At 42.4% G+C, this 17,601-nt stretch overlaps 1 protein-coding gene across 1 annotated transcript in view; it reads right to left on the minus strand.

The window, feature by feature from the left end:
- The window catches only part of ETS1 (ETS proto-oncogene 1, transcription factor), a 120,167-nt gene that overhangs the window by 85,474 nt on the left and 17,092 nt on the right, over positions 1-17,601 (minus strand). Inside the window, exon 3 of the mRNA XM_016139143.2 lies at positions 9,934-10,078. Within this exon, the coding sequence (XP_015994629.1) occupies positions 9,934-10,078 (145 nt within the window). The remainder of the gene's footprint in view (positions 1-9,933; positions 10,079-17,601) is intronic.

Below are 17,601 nucleotides of genomic sequence, written 5' to 3' on the forward strand. Positions count from 1 at the left end.
TAAGATTATTTAAAACTGAAGAAGAGTGGGACCTGAACTGTTTTTACTTTTGTTGTTGTTGTGGTTGTTATTGATCAGTAGAGAAGCAATATAGAAAAAAAGATAAATACTGTTATCTAACTGGAAATGTAGAGGGATCAAAACCATGTTAATGAAAAAAGAAAACACTAAAGCCAAACAAACTTGGCATCATGATAGGATGGTTTTGTTCAGAAACTCTACACTCAGATTTTTTCAAAGCATTGATGAAATGCCTGAGTATTTCCAGTCTTTATTCAACTCTCCAGAAACAGCCTACAGTCATCTTAGCCAGTTTCATTATAAAAGCCATCATTCAACCTGTGAGCATTTGTCATGATGCAAACCCTTAGCTCTGAGAAAGTCCATCTGTATTGACCAAAGAAAGTGATGCTAAGAGGCCCTAGGGCAGTTCAAAGTAGCTGACGCTGACGCAGGGTGGGGTAATCTCTCGCACTAGATTTGAGACTTCTGGAAATGCTCTCCTCTTGTCTAAGTTAGTTTGTGGTAGAAGATATAACAGACAATGGTTCCAAGAAAAGCCGAAGATCAGAAATGAGGCCAAGGCTCTGAAGGGTAGCCCAGAGTCAGAGGCATCGGCTAGGAGAATCGCAGTATCGCGAGGTTTCTGTGCCATCTTTGCTTCTGTACCTGTTGCTGGAGGAGGCGTTAGCTCTGGATTTCTGCCTCCTTTGGAGGCACTGTTTCTACCACTCATTTTTTTTCACCTGCGTAATACAGAGTTGCTCAGGACAAGCTTTCCCTCACTGGAAAGTCTGTGAGAAGCAGAGTACAAAGTGACTCTCCGTGCTCCGCCCCATCCTCACCTCCACCTCACGGTAGAGAGACCACAGGTTTATATCACCTTCACAAATGTTTGTGGAAATCACTCCATGGAGCACGAAATAAAAGGAGATGTAGAAAAAAGACTTCAGGCAAGGTTCAACGCCCAATGTCTCTGAGACAATGGGATGGAAATAGCTTCCAGATTTAAATGACCAAAGTGGTGAGAAGGGGCTGATGAGAGGGAAGCTTATACCAGCGAATTCAATCCAGTTTCACAGATATGTTTAGTGTCCTAAGTATAATAAGCTAAGTATTACAGGGGGCACTAAGGTACCTTTTCGCTCGAGGCAATAGGTCTTAACCTCTTGTGGGTCTCAGATCACTTTCAGAGTCAAGGGAAAGCTAAAAACCCTTTTAAAAAAATTCTTGCACACAATATCAGAGGGACCACACATTTCTAAAATTCATCTGGGCCAAGCACCCCTGCTTTATGAGAATCTGCAGGTCTAAGACCTAGCAGAAAGTTGTCAGGGTTGATATATTTTTTTTAAAAAAAAGTATGAAGCAAGTAAGAATTCAAGTGATAACTGCAAAGGCAACTAGAGCCTGGCTCTATGGATATTTAAATCACTGATATTTCTGTTTCTTTAGCACCACTTCAGCAGGTCTCAGGTGGTATGGAAAAGACTGTTAAAATAACTTCCAGAATTGGTAGCTTCGTTTTTTTGACTTTTTAAAATGACAACTGAAAGAGTGAACAGAAGTTCCAAAACTCTGTGTTCTTAAAAAGCAAGAAAGTCCAAAGGAGTAAAACATTTCTTTGAAGGTCATGCATGAATCTAACTGTGATGTTCAGGAACCAAGTGGGGAGAGCATAGTCCTAGGTTTTAAAAAACTGTTTTTTGAGGGCAAGTTGGTCAAAAGACTAGCTCACGGTTTGGGGCAGGGTCTGAAGCGAAAGCTGATGGGCCACTCGCACCGGCAGTGTCAGAAAGAGCCAAAGGTTGCCCTATACATCAGTGAAAAGGTCATTTCTCTCAGAGTGCAATTAGGTCTCCTGTTTGACCTATGACCTGTGGCCCATGAGATATTTATGCTCTCCAGACAGGCAGCTAGGGAGCAAATGAGTGAAGATTGAAGCTGAGGGCATGTAATACAGAAAGAAAAAAATAAAAGGAAAGGAAGAATGGAGGGAGGGAGGAAGAGGAGGAAGGAAGGAAGGAAGGAAGGAAGGAAGGAAGGAAGGAAGGAAGGAAGGAAAGAAGGAAAGAAGGAAGGAAGGAAGATGAAGGGGGAGAAAAAAGGGAGTGGGGAAACTGATCAATTTAAAGTAATATATAAAATCATGAATTCAGAGCCATGTTTTGGTGCATTTCCATCTTCAATGAGTGGGCTTTTCCTTCCTCACCACTAGTTCTGTGAGGTAGGCACTATTATCTTACAAACGAGGAAACTGAGGCTCAGAAGGGGTAGGTAATTTGGTCATGGTTGCAGAGGTGGTAGGTGGCAGGGCTAAAAGCTTGGCCCAAATCAGTCCCACTGAACTCTCTTGCTCATTTCCACACAGTAGCAATCCACGCATGTGCTCTGGGTAGAGCGTAGCTCTCTTACCTATCTTTATCTCCTCCACTATCTAGAACTCCCTCCGACCTCTTGCAAAACCGAATCTAAGTCCAGAATCTCTTCTGTTCCAATCGTCTCTTTCTAAAGCCCAGCTGGGGACAGACTTGCTAGCACAGACATGAGAGAAGGCATTCAGGCCAGGCCGAAGCAGCCTCTCTTCCGCTGCCAGGATCTGGATTTGAAGCCCTGGTCCTCTGCCACCCGAGCTCCGGCGTGCGGTGCTGGCAGTGCCGGGGTTAACCCGCCGGCCCTGAGCCCGAAGATTTCTGCTTTATTTCAGCAAAGGAAGTGTGTGCCTGCCTGATTAGCCTGATGGTTTCCTCTTTTCCCATAACCTCCAGACCCCCGTGGCCCAAGTGTTTACTCTCTGAAATAAAAAATCTGCTGGTGTTTTTCTTTTTGTGTGCTCGTGTATTTTGGGAGGCTTGCAGGGGAGGAGGGCGGGGTAGGGGTTAGGGACGCAGAGGCGGGGGAGGGAGCCAGACGCCTCGCAGGCCCCTCCCCCGCGAGCCTCCTCCAGCTGCAGCCCCGCTGAGACCCCTGGCTGCAGCGCAAGAAGGAAACTTAGTAATGAGGCAGTTGGGTCTCCGGCTTCGGCAGCTATAAACACAGCGAACATCTGGAGAGAGAGTAAGAGTCTCTCCACGTCCAGACACCGAGAAAAACAGACTGTCTCTGCGCATCCGCCCCCACCCTGCCCGCCTTCACACAGCCCTCCTCTCGGCCTGCCGGACTCCATCCAGCTCCCACATCACTCCCCCCACCCTCAGATTTCCATTCACAGAGCTCAGCCAAGCGGGGGCTGACGCCAGGCCCTGGCCCATGTCCCCAGCCCCCGCTCTAGGACTTCCAGAAGAAGGGTCAAACTGCTTGAATCAAATAGGAACTCGATGCCCCAGGGACCTTTTCCCAACTCGGCCCAAATATTTGTGGTTTGAAAAAGTTAAGAGAACTTTTTTCTCCCCAGGCCCCTGGGATTTCTAGTGCAATGCTGTTACTTCCTAGGATTTTTGAGAAGCAACAAATCAGAGGACAGCCAGCAGAATGCTTGCACTTGAATTGTAACTCACTCAACTAACCGTGACCTCCAGTGTCATCCTCTAGGTTACCTTCCTTCCCAGGGACTTACAGAGGTGATTGGTACTTGTAAAGGACTTGCAGTCCTTACGGCCCTGGGCCACTAGTGACTCTAGAGAGACATAGCTCTGTGGTCCCTAGTGGGCTGTGCTTCTTTCTGGTCCTCACCAGGCTCCCTTGTCTATGCCCTAGGAAAATGAGAAAGCGAAGTATAAAGTTGGCAGGTGTCAGAAAAATAGCCTTGGGCAGGATGAAGGCAGGCAAGACTTCTTAGAGAAAAGTGGGACTTCTGGTTTCTTTGGTTCACTTAAATTCACACTCAAAATGTGCTGTAAGGAGGAAGGAAAGTACCATTTATTAATGACATGCTATAGCCATGACCTTTTCAGTATGTCATCCCACTTAAGGGACACAAGAACTCTTTGAATAAGTGTAAGTATCCCACCTGTTAAAGGTGAGGGAACGAGATCCCAGGCGCGTTCTTGCTCTTTCCACCACCACACTAAACGCTTTGCTTGGATTCAGTGCCTTTCGGTTTATGCTCAAAAACTTATACCAAAAGCTCTGGTAAACTGAGTATGAAATAGCACAGGCTGGAAAGCTACCAGGAGAGCCGGGGATGGAAATAGAAAGGATGGGGCAGTGTAACATTGGTAAATAGGAGCAATTCCAGTCCATAGCCAGAGAAATATCCTTCACTTATGGAGAACAGGGGTCAGGCATTCGTAGAAGTCTCATCAGAAGAACAAAATGATAGAGCAAGTGTGGGGGATGGTTTTTTTTACATACAGGTTCTCTTCCTAATGTACTATTACTTCGGCGAGACTGGTCTGCCTCTCTGTCCTCTAGCATTTCCTCGTTGAAACCCTTGGGCCTCTCAGAGATGGGATACTGGTGGGGAAAGGATGTTCTTGCATCAGCATTCCCTCAGCACTTTTCCCTGGAAGTAGCTTGTGACGTCAGCTAAGCCCCAAGTGTCATCTTCTGTGAAACAGTTACAGGGTTACAGCTATCTTCTTCCCAAACACCACAACTATCAAGTCAGATTGTGAGGTCGAAATTTTCCCTGAGAGGAACAGTCCACATGACAACATTCCAGAACTGCACAAACAGGATCAGAACTGTTTTTGAAGAACAAAGAACCTGAAACAGGTCCTCTAGTAAAGGAAACACACACCCTGAATGAGGAGAGAACAAGTATGTGCTGCAGTTAGCGTTTAAGATACCATTTTTTAAAACCAAAGAGCCATCTGAGATGGTTGGTTGAAAGAACAAACCTGCTATGAGAATAAACATTTGACAGCAAGGTGAATCTCCATTTAACGAGTCTCTCTGGCATCCCCTCAATGTTCTCAACACTTAAAAGCCAAATTGGAGGCATTTGTTTTTCCTGCTGAAACTTCCCACCTGGTTGTCGATAGCCCTTTCCAAACACTGGCCCAGGTTTGATCTCTCCCAGCCGCCTGGCAGTCTGAGAAAGCCCCAGGAGAGACCATGAACTCAGATTCTCAGTATATCTCCCACTTGAACTTCCAAAGTTTATTTGGGAAAGACATTCTTTAGTCCTAACATTTGCTAGAAAATTTATTCTAGAAATTTTAAATAGTAAGATCCGAAGTCGCACACTTAAATTCCCAACTTTTATCTCATAAATAGGTGTAATATTTCATAGGGGAACCATTTCTTCTATCATGTAAATGTACCCTATCATACACACTTGAATAAAACTTGCTCAGAGACAAGGAATAGGTCTTTCTCTTTTCCCATATATCTGCTCAGTTTCCAGTATGCGACACTGGCCACGAAAAGTGTTCTACCCGTCACTTTCTGACTCAATGATATTTAGACACGTTTAGACAATAGCAAACATTCATATCAGGCTTGCTAAGTGATAGCGCTGTTTTAACCACCACCAGCAGCAGCAGCAGCAGCAGCGCCTAAGAACTGGTGAGAAATGCAAATCCCTGAGACCCACTGAATCAGAAACCCTGAGGCTAGAACTCCACAACCTATATTTTAGTAAGCCCTCCAGGTGATTCTGAGAACCCCTGGTTTAGATGAGGAAACTGAAGTATGGAGATTGAGTTGCCTAAGTCACACAGGGCGAGCTGGTGTGCAAGAAATACAAACTGCCAGTTATAAATATAGTCACAGGGATGCAAAGTAGAGTACAGGGAATATAGTCAATAATATTGTAACAACTACATATGGTGTCAAATAGATATTAGATTTACCAGGGTGATCACTTTGTAAGGTATTTATATGTAAATGTCTAAACATTATGTTGTACACCTGAAACTAATATAATATTATATTTCAATTGTAATTAAAGAACAAATTTAAAGAAAAAACTCAAGCAATCTGGTTCTAGAGTCTGGATTTTTGTTACTCTTATACAATATATACTTCCTCTCTCATGGAGAATGAGAGTGGAAGTAGGATGTGAATGTGGGTAGATGAGGTTTTTCCTATGTTCAATGACCTAAAACATACAAAGTTGCATTATACAAGAAGAAAAAAAGTTTTGTCTTGTTACTGAAATCCAGGACATGGTAACGAGACCGGGGTTCGTTCCCTGAGGGTAAGTTGGGTTTACTGTGGTCTATAACTGCAGACTGCTTTCCCCCCTCTAAGCAACTATTTTGCAAAAGTGAGCTCAGGCCACAACATCACTTCTATAACTTTGGCTGATTCAAAACAAATCTATCCCTGAAATGAAAAATATTTTGATAGTGTATCACTCTGGAAAGGTGATTCATGATCATTCATGAATCAGAACTATGAAGTTATAATCCACTATAGACAGTTATCAGTTGATGGGGTGGACTGAGGTCTTGTGCCCCACGAGCTTAGTTGGCCTCTGATGTCAGTCTTCCAGCTCCCAGTGGAAAATAGGCATTGAATGACTCCAGCTGGGTCTGGGCACCATTCTAAACTCACCGCCTCTATCTAAAAATGACTTGTCATCTACTCCATCCTTTCAACAGGGTTGTGGATAGAAACTCGTCATAATATTCAATGGCAGTGAAATGTTAGTGAGTTCTTAGAGATGAAGAGCAAGAGATTGATTTTTAAAAAGAATCTTGCTATGACAATTGCGAGAAAGGGCTGAGGTTGGGGGACGAAATAGAGGAAAGGAACAGAGAAAAGGGTAGGGTCAGTGGGCACCACTCTAGTCAGACTATAAACAGTAACAGACATTTCAGCCATGTCTTGTGTGAGGGGCTCCATTGATTCACAAGACTCCCCGACAGAGAGATGACGAGAAGCTAAGACAGAAAGGGCCCATTCATTCATGCGGAACACCAGCTCTCCATCCCCATTGGCTCTCACTAATGGCTCCAGGCTGATAGGGAGAAGGGGGGAGAGGCAGACGGGGGAGGCAGAAATGAAAGAAAATGATGACTACAAGATTGTCATGAAGAAATGAACAGCTGCACAGGCAATTGCATGCAAATGTGGCTTCCCTTTTTAGCTGTATAGTTAATGTCCTCAGATTCATCTATTTTTCTCTTTCATGTCATCTTCCCCTCCCCTTCTTGCCTTGTCTTTTTCTGGGGTCCTCTTCTTTTCCCCTTCCCATTCATCTTTCATTTTCTCTTCCCAATATTCTCTACCTCTCTACTAATATCCACCTTTATTTTCCATCCATTTCCACACATCTCTTTTTTCCTCCTCAGGACTCTACTGTCTATTCTGTCTAACCGAGTCTTGACTCATCTCAGTTACTGAGTATTCTCTTCCATTCACCTGGGAAGGCTCTCCCCCATCTGTATTCTCTCAGCTTTTTCTCTCCCTTGCTACCCACTCTCCCCACCCTCTCCTTCTCAGCCTCTGCCTGTTTGTGAATATGAGCAACATTCAGAGGAAGGGGCCTAATCCTTCCTCAATGGCCCCTCCTGCCGGGTGTTCCAGTCACTGACAGATGTGTAGTCCTTGGAAAAGAAGTTCATTCATCCCTTCTGAGAGCACAAAACGTGAGAGACGGAGCAGGGGGTGGGGAGTGGCCATGAGACAGAGGATGGGAAGGAAACAAGTTATAAATAGGATAAAAGAAGATGAAAAAAAAATGTAGAGTATTTTTTTCCTTCTTTCTTCTTACTCAACACAACTCCAAGGAAATATGCTGCAGCTGGAGAAATCATTGGTTGGTCCGCGTCTTCATCTCCCTTCCCTAAAACCCCACAATCTCCTTCCAAAGGACACCCATCACTGAGGAGGGCTGGACCACAGCCCAGAAATAATCAGTGCAACTTCTTCATCTGGACAGCGCAAAAGGCAAAGGAGGGGCTGAAAAAGCTCAGGGTTCTTGCCAGATAATTCCATCAAAGGAAGCCTAAGACAGAGAGATCTACAGACAACACATTTGCCACTGAGGCACCACTCCCCATATGAAGGCTTTCTAACATTTCTGAGCTATAGCTGATGGCAACCAAGGTCATTTAAAGGCTGGTTATTATGTGTCCCCATCTTCCCACCCTTCTCAGAGCCACTAATCTGGGTGCCCCCACCTTCCTTCTTCTTGCAACAATAAAGGAGAATATGGGAAGACTATATAATACTGCTCTAAATCTTTATATTTTAAAGCATCTTCATCCTGAGAAGTTCTACATAGACACTGTCTCATTGTCTCTGATATAAAAAAGTCTTTTACCTTTGGAAACCTTGACAAGGGGGAGAATGAAAAATCAGCTTCACTTGGGAATTTATGTACTTCTCACATAAGAAAGAGAAGGACCATCTTTTTTGGTATGAAGAACAGATATTCTGATGCTAAGGCTATGGGCAAGTGACATGGTTGAAGCTACTAATAAAATGTAACCCATAGCAAGCAGAAGCACCATCTCAAGCTAAAAGTGTTAAGGCAGAGTAACTTTGATCATTCTTGCATTAGAAGATGTAAGATTTAAGCCTGGTGATATTAATAGGATTCGAGAATTATATTAACGTAGACACAACCATTTTGATTTTTATTTTACACAAATCAAAATTAAATCTATTTTGTTTAGAATTTCAAAGGATCTTTTTTTTTATCTCTTAAAATTTTAAATACTTAAGTGTAGCCTGTGAACAGGTGCAAAATCCTCCCTGTTGCCACTTGAAATGCATTGATCACTGAGATGTCTATATCTATGCTTGGAGGAACTGAGACACCAAGCAGAAAGTGACATGAATGTCATCATGTCTGAGATCCAGAGTGGTCCAAAGAATATCTCAAAGATCAATGTGTAATGAGTCAAGAGAACATATAACACAGAAGCTGGTTACATTCTGCCCTGGGGAAGAACCAGGCAATTGGAAATCAACCCCCATGACTTCCTCCCAACCCCTGCCAAATGCCACAGCATTTTGCTCTGTGCCTCTCTGGGTATTCGTGGTGAAAGATAAGGCATGGACAACGAACAAACATATATTTTATATTTCCATCATTATAAAAGTATTTTTTTACCATACAGTTTTGTAGAGTTAAGAGATGCCGAACAACAACAACAAAATTGTACTTAAGTTTATTTCTGGTGGCTTTCCCCCTTTGTAATTCCTCAGAATTACATATTTTCAATATGTAAGAGAGTAATAATTTCTTATATGAAGAATTCGCCCTGGGAGAAAACACAGATTTTAAATGGCATTTTTGATATTTGGGTTATTTATCATACCGTGCTCTTATGAAAAATTGAAATTAATATCTGAATCAATTATTTCAGAATTCTCAAATTCAAGTTTTACATTTCATATTAAAAATGAACCAAAAAAAATGGCAGGTAAACAAAGACAAATGTGACTGGTAAGAAATGCAAAGTGTCCTGCAAAATAGAATCTGGATAAGGCCTTTGAACTTCTCAGGTCCTGGGGGAGAGTGGATCCATTCCTGGAGGAATGTGACTCCTGTTCACCAGAGGGCAGCACTGTGACCAAGTCCAGAGTGAATGGAATGCTGAGAGGAAAAGAGGAGCTTCTGTAAAGAATTGGGGGGAGAGAGAAAGTGGGAGGAGGAAGAAGCCAGATACAAATGGTCATGGCCAGAGAGGTAGGGTATGATGGAAAGAGAAGACGAATGAGAGAAGTTATGTTCTATAAGAAGATGATTTATCTGGTTAACACTTTATGACTGCAAAACTTCTAGGCCCTTTGTCAATAGCTGGGCTGAAACGGATAAGTCACAGGAAATGCACAGGAGACAGAACTTTTTATAAAATGAAGACCTAAAGCAACCCCTCCTCTCTTGGGTCCATTCATAGAGTTTAGTTTTCCTGTCATTGGAGAATAAAATAACTTAAAATTATTTAAAAGGGGGCTTTCCAATAGAAAACAATAGCATCCGTACCCACATAAGATATGGTAGCTGTTATTTCAGAGAACGCAGCCCTCATGAAATTTCTATTGTCTTTCAACTCTTTCCTCATTCTCAGCCTTTTTTTATGTTCCTACCTGAGCCACAATGTTCAAGGCCAGTAGGTACTTCCTGAGTGGCCATTTCTTCCCAGAAGGGATAGCAAGTTCTTTGTGGGTGGTAATTAGACTGGAAACCACAGGCCATTCGAGGATCTTCATAAGAGTTGATAAGTCCCTGCCTCTGCAACCAGAAAAAAAAATAAAGGAAATATATTAAGAGGAAAGTTTCTGTAGTTTAGCCCTAATGGGACAATAACATCATATCGTCCATGTAAACAGGAATCATCCATAGATAATAACAGACTAGAACCAACTATTGATCACATGCACCCCCCCCCCACCAAAGGAAAAAAAAAGACACAGAATAGGAAATGTTTCTGACTTAGACTATGTGTACATATTTATTTCTAACCATTCCTTCAAGCATTTGAGGACTACCTTCTCTAATTTTCAAATAAAAACCCATGGTGAAGAGCAAGAAAGAATCTTGGTCCTCTTTATACCCTCCTCCTTTTGGTCTTCTATATTTTCTTACTCTGTGAAAACACCATGAAAGGATATTCTTATAAGACTTATTCCAATATCATAGAATCGATAGGTGATAAATGCCGAAGGAAAAACAAAAAATATACCACATAATAAAAATCACTCATTTTTCAGTTAAATAATGTACATAGGTTTTAATGGTATTGATTGCTAGATAGGAATTTGCCATTTCTCCCAACATTTGGGGAATTGTGCCACTCCCTTATCAACTATCCGCCTAGTACTCTTTAAGGAAGACAAATGTGCTATGTGGGAGGCCATATTTTGTGGTATTGAAGACTCTGTTCTTCGAAGCCATATATGCATGGATTCACAGCCTGTCTCACCATTTACTACGTGGGGGCCTGGGACTGTTTCTTTACCTAAACCTCGGTTTACTCAATTGTGAGATGGGAATGATAATACCTACCTCATAAAGTAGAAGGAATAAATGAAATGACATGTGTTATAAAATTATATGTAAAGTAAAATAAAATGTGAAATGCATGTAATAAATAGTATATTAGAAGCCTAGTATAAAGCAGGTATTCTTTTAATCCAAGAGACCTTTAACATTCCTGGGATTGGGCAAGAAGTTTAAAAATTAAGACACGAAAGAAGCAGCAGCAGATTCATGAAGAAGACTCTCTGAGACTAGAGACTAATCTACACTGACACATCCTCAACTTTCTTCTCTTATGGTCCCTCTGTCTCTATAAAAACTCCACTAAGAAAATCAAACATTCCTAGAATTTGATGTGTTTAAATCTATTGATGTTAAGGTGAAAATTAAAGAATGTAACTTCTCAGGCGGTAGTCTCATCTCTAAAGAGTAGCTTGCTAACCTTCAGCTAGACCCTTTGATTGAGAGCGTCCTGTACCCTGTCTCCTGTTGAGCTGCAGCACAAGAACTCAGCCCTATTACATTAGATTTGATCATTCACTATGTACACTCTCTTCTCCATTTCTTAATTGTCCATTCACTTAACCTCAGTAAAAATAACAGAACAGAGTAATTGCAGAGAGAAAAATGACAATCAAACCCAAAATACAGAAGGAGGTCTTGTGCATATTATGTTGGACCATATTTTTAAAAATATTTATTAAATCATTCAAACTAGGGCTGAATGAAGTGTATCTTGGGGCTCTTCATCTGCAAACTGTACTAAAGATGCTAAGAAAGTAACAACATTCTTGTAATTGAATGGAATTGCCTTGAATTGTACATCAGAAGCTAAGGTCCTCAGCCTTCTGCTACCAGGAGACTCCGGTGAAAACCACAGAATATAAATGAAGCAATGACAGTTCTGCTAAATCTTTGTGTTTGGGATCAAGAGATTTAGGGAAATTACCAACAAGAATACTCTATTGATCTTCAGTCAGACACATTTCCTTAATTCTTAAAACTGTTTTTGCTAACATTGTATTTTAATATTGTAAGTTCCTAAAGCAACTACATTAAGATTTTATTTTAAATTCCCAAAGATTAGTAGTTCTCCAACAGTACTTTGCAATAAACCGATCTGAAACACATTTTCTAGACTAGCCGTGTGCTCTTGATATCTAGCCCCATCTTTTTCTATTTCTCTAGAGCCTTTCTCAAAACTCAATGTCAAGTATCAGAATTACAGGAATAGGGTCTTAAGGGAAGAAACTTGGATTCTAAGTGGTATAAAGGAAAATTCTAAGTTGCCAAGCCATGTCTCCTTTTGAGACAGTGTGGCCATGCTTTGCCTAAACCAGAGAAGATCCTTGTAAAATGGAAGTAGGTGGTACAAGCAGGATCTGAGTAGATAGGTGGTAGGTAATGGTCACAGGCTCTGCTTAGGGTGATGGGAACCTGAGGAAAATTTGAATTCAGGTTTAAAAGTTTAGACTTTCTCTGCTAAGGAAAGGCCACTGGAGGCAAGGTGTAGTGTGCAGAAGTGTTGAAGGAAATGAGCTAGATGCAGTATGCAGGGAGATAGAAGACAGAAGAGTTAGTGGTTAGGAACAAAGTAGTGAAGTTGTAGAGCCGAGCAAAGGCAGCATGGCTGTGTAGTGAGTCAACTCACAGCCTTCGACTAACAACCACGTGCAGCACCAGGCTGAGTTTTCATGGTCAGCTTTTTTCATATAGCTCCTCCTGTTTTCAAACCCGGCTCTTTGTTGTCAGTGATAGTTCGTATATTATTTTATAAATGGAAATTATTTTTAAGACATATTTCCTCTTTAGTTGTTCTCAGTGGAGCCAGAGAACCCTATTTTTAAGAACAAGAAGGAGCTAATGTATCAAGCCTATCATGAACCACAAACATCTTTGCTTATGAATGCTCCTGGGGGCATCCTGACTCTTGTCATCTAGACACCTGCCTATTTGTTAGACATTTCACAAACTGACCTAATACTTATTTCATAGAGTGTGAAATGACGTTTTTACTCAAGAGAACCACATAGCCAGTTCCAATTCATTACGAAACTGTCTCAGTTGAGGAGAAAGAAGCAAGTTATCAACCGGCCAGAAATTTGTGCAGCACAGCTCCCACCTCATTGCTTTAAAAAGGCACCACCCCAAATAAATTCTAACTCTTTGTGGACACCTTCCTTTCCTGGCTACAACTGGAAGGGACTTCATTAGATGCAAACAAAACCCCCAGTTCCTGTCACAGCTTTAAGGAAACCATCTGACAGGTCCTCGCTCATTCATCCCACAGGTGACCTCTGAAAAAAAATGACATCCATCCATCCCACACCTGCCCTATGCAAGTTGGTGTGCTAAGCATTGTGCAATAGTCACATTTAATCCTCACCACAATTGTGTAAGATTAGTATTTTCATCTTCATTTTACAGAAGAACAAACTGAGGCTTTAAGAGGGCAAGTAAATTTCCGAAGCCCACACAGCTTATAAAATCATGAAGATAGTATTCTAACTCGAACCTATTTGATTTCAGACTCTTTTCTCCTACCCGTGCAACATGAAGCTTGTGTGTCTCTAGTACAGATTGCTCAAGTAGAGTGACTGCCATCCCGTAATAGGTAGTAGATGAATGGAAGCAGTGTGTGCTCATGGAACAAATTCATATCATGTCAAGTATTATGTTATATGATAAGAACACAATATGAACAAGAAACGAACTTTACCCTGAGGAGACTACAGACAAGTAAACAGGAAATTACAGTGAGGGGATATGACAAGTTAAGTACTGATGTGTAAGGGGAGGGGAGTGGTAGCAGGTAAGACTTCCTAGAGGAAGCAGAATAAGGTAATAAGTGAAAGACTGAGTAATATCTAGAGTAGAACATTTGGCAAAGAGCCTGGAGAGCAAAAGAAGAAGATGACATGCCTAACGGTGAAAAGGAACATATACAATTATGTAAGGAAGAATAAGAAAGATTCAAATAGTTGAGGTAGAGAGATAAAGACTGAGTTGTTTGATGGTGATAAGCATGAGGGAAAGCTGTGCTCTGGGGCAATGAGGATGCTCATAAAAGAGGGTAATTAGTAAGGATTAAAGCTGGAGGGGCAGGGAAAGATCACAGTGCTGAGGGCCGTGAATACCAGACAGGAATTTGGCTTCAGGGGTAAGGCACTGGAGGTGTATTAGAAGTATGGATATGGCGAATCCATGTGCTCCAGATAGATAGCCGTGTTTGATGCACCAGGCAAGAGCAGAGGGTGGGAAAGCTGACCCAAACGGTAGTAGCGCCCTGCAGAGCCATACCAGAGACTGAGGCAACAAAGAAACATCAGCCCAACTAATCTGAACTTCAATTAACTTTTTATTTGTTATAATAATTTTTGTAAATGTTGCATTCAGACACTATTTAGCTTCAAAACTGATTGGCGGCACCCCTTAAGTTTTGCCCCATCTGAGTGCTTCGCTTGTCTCAGACTAGTTCCAGAGCTGAGCAGCAGTCCAGTTACGAGGAGAGAGTCGCAGTACAGTCATGCATATAGAGATGAAGAGGAAACAAGAAATCCAAGATAATATCCAGATTGCTTGCTTCTATGCTAGTGAAAATGGTGTGTTTAGGTACATAAATAAGAAGGGTGGAGACCGTTCTACTTTGGGTTGTGTTTGGATGGAGTGATGGAAGACAGAGCACCTTGGTGGAGGGATCCCTAAGGTGGTCACATGCTAAGAGAAGCCAGGAAAGAGTAAAGTTAGATTTAGGCAGCATAAGGAGCCAGTTTAGACTACAGAGTCAAAGAAAATGGCAGTTAAAATAAAAGGAGAAAAGATCAAAAAAGGGTCTTTAAATTTGCCTATAATTAAGAATGAGCAATTGGGGAAAAACAATAAAGAAGGACCAGATAAAGACATAGGAAGGAATACGAGTACGTGCACAGTGTCACGGAAGCCAAGGGCAGCTTCAGACCCAGAGGTGGTTAGCAAGTGGCTGTGAAGAACAGGATGGGAGCCAGGTAGCCTTGGAGCCCAGGCAGCTCAGGAAATCATGTGTCCTTGCTCTGCTCCATCACGCACGCACGGTGCTGAGCTACCTAAGCTATCAGAGGATAAGAGCCCACAGCCTAACCCTTCCTCTTTCTGACCCTGGAAATGAACAAAATGAAGCCCCAGAAGTCTGGAAACTACCAGGACAATGGACACAAGGTTATCCTCATCTCTGCTCTAAAAGGGAGCCAGTTCTAACAGTACTACCACAGCGGACCACCTCCACTCCTCCTCCAGTTAAGGTCTCGTCTATTTCTTAGCTCCACTTCTCAGTGCTTCAGCATCAGAGACCTCGAGCTTCTCTTCTTCACCCTTCACGGCCATCTCTTTATGACAACTCTTTACCTTTTCCCACCCCTGCTCTGCGAAACCTCACAGCCATTGCTTTGCTTACAGTTTTAGTTCTCTCTGCCCCCAAAAGACTCCCAAATTGTAAAGAGAGACAAGGGGAATACTTTTACAACGCTGAATTGCAAACGTTTGGAATCTGCCTGCCTATGAGTATGCATGATCCATTCTTCAAGTTTGTTTCTCTCTTTAGCCAAACAGCCTTACATGTTCAGGTGTGTGCTTCTTAACTCCATCCTTACTATTCTGCTGTATGTGCTACTCAGTGTGCAAACTCTGTGGAAGCAAATCTGTCTTCTCTCTGATCAACTTCAGAATCCTAGGGTTTAGCCATATGCAGGGCCACAAACATACAAGACAGAAAAATATTTCTAGAAGTTGCTCTTTCAAAAAAAAAAAGTTAACCCAGAGGCAGAGCTGAGTTAACTCTGAATGGATGGGCCCAGGGGTTTGCCATCCACAGGGAGAACTCTGTATTATTCTGGGAATGTCACAAATGTTCATATGCTCTGTAGGGAGACAAAAGATTGGAAGTCAGGAAGCCTGGATTCAAGTCCTGCTCTGCCCTAAGGAGCTACAAAACCTCCAGCCTGTCTCTTAACCTCTTTAAGTTTTTGCTTCCTGAGGAGGCTGGCCTTAATGATCTCCAAGTTCCTTTCCAACTGCAAGCCTTCTTTTTTGCTGATCTGTCCACATTCTTTCTCCTGACCTTGTGACTGACAGCCTCCATTTGATGTAGAATAACTTCAGGGTGGAGAAACCTATGGAGCCAAAAGTTGTCATAATCATAATTTGGATTCATGAGGTACAGTATCCCCTTAAAGTGTATTATGGTCTTCATTTTTGTTTGTCTTTATTCTTCTGTAAAACCATGCTCAAATACCGTATTGACACCACATTCCCCACTTTTCATTGCACAACGGTGAAGCTTAGCAAGTTTCTAGCTATTGAACAGTTGTAGGGGCTCTCACACAGTAGATGCTCAATAAAAGTTTACACAATAAGTGGACAATTTCTCAGTTTAAAACCTTCCACCCCACAGCATGCAATTATCTCTCCACATTGAGCTGAACAACTCTACAGACTTCTAACCAAAGCTGGGCATCCTCACTCCCAGAAGATGCTAGGTGAGCTAGCACCTCCTTTTACAGATTGTCCAACACATCACAGAGAAACTTCATGAGCAACGCCGAAGAGTTTAGGGCACAGCATCTCTGGTCATCAGAAAGACACCGAGCACATCTGCTGCAGGTGGGAACACTTTTCCTCCTCTCTTGAGAGACAGAATGGAAAGAGGCAAAAGAGAAATGCTTCTTAACCTAGTGCTCAGCCCTCCTTAGTACTCAGCTTGAGTACTCTAGCAAGGCGTGGGGGGCGGGCATGGGTGGTGCAGCTACCAGGAGAGGCAGGAACAGACAAAATAGGAAACTCTCAAAGGGCAATTTAATTTTAGACTCAAGGCCAGGAAATTCTTTTTAAAACAATAAGAGTGATGGTCTTGGGCCTTGGTGAAAGGGCAGGCCTGACATACTGCAAGTTTCTGAGAGAGAAGAAAAATCTGAAGCACAGAGAGAATGCTATAGACGAAGAAGATCGAATCCTGCTCTTAAATGAAAAAGCCGGACTTGGTTTCTATGTGGACCACAGCTGAGGAGATCCCAAGACACCTCCTGGCCCTGGGGCAGCACACCAAACTGAGGGCAGTGTCACCAACACCACCGCTCTTCTCGTCATCCTGAGACCATAAGCCCCTTCTCTTGCAGCAGGCACTAGTGATGTTCGAGGCTGGCAGTGCGAAGAGCCTCTGAACCTCAGACCATGCTGGGTGCCTGGACTTGGCACTCCCTTGCTGAGTGAGACCTGGGTGAGATCGTGTGACTTGTCAGCTCCTCTTCACCTGGCATGGAGCCTTCAGACTCCCAGTGACTCCAGGGGTGACAGCATAATGCACGCCATAGTGTGGAGATGGAAGATGAGGTTCTGAGTCTTGTTATTGGATGTGAGTGAGAAAACTCACCATGGCTAAAAGATTGGGCAGTAATTTCAAAATGGAGTTTGGGTTCTTTCACAAATCAGAGAAGACAAAATCACAATAAATAGGACGTAAAGATGCACGAATCAAAGTCTGTTCTAAGTTATTATGTATCACCATATACCTAAAAAATGATTAGGATGAATTAGGTAGTTGGTATGTCCTATCCCAGGAGTCAGAAAATCTGGACTACACTTCACCTCTCACCCACTCTGTAAATTCAGGCAATTTATTTAACCTCTTAGATTTTAATTTCCTGATACTGGAAGATCGTCTCCATGTCGTGGTTTGGCCCTGAACTTGCACCCGGTATCTTAGAAAAGTCCCACTTTCTAAGATGCTGGGAAAATATACATTATCA

Source organism: Rousettus aegyptiacus, unplaced genomic scaffold (genome assembly GCF_014176215.1).
Source record: "Rousettus aegyptiacus isolate mRouAeg1 unplaced genomic scaffold, mRouAeg1.p scaffold_m13_p_5, whole genome shotgun sequence".
Lineage (NCBI taxonomy): Eukaryota > Metazoa > Chordata > Mammalia > Chiroptera > Pteropodidae > Rousettus > Rousettus aegyptiacus.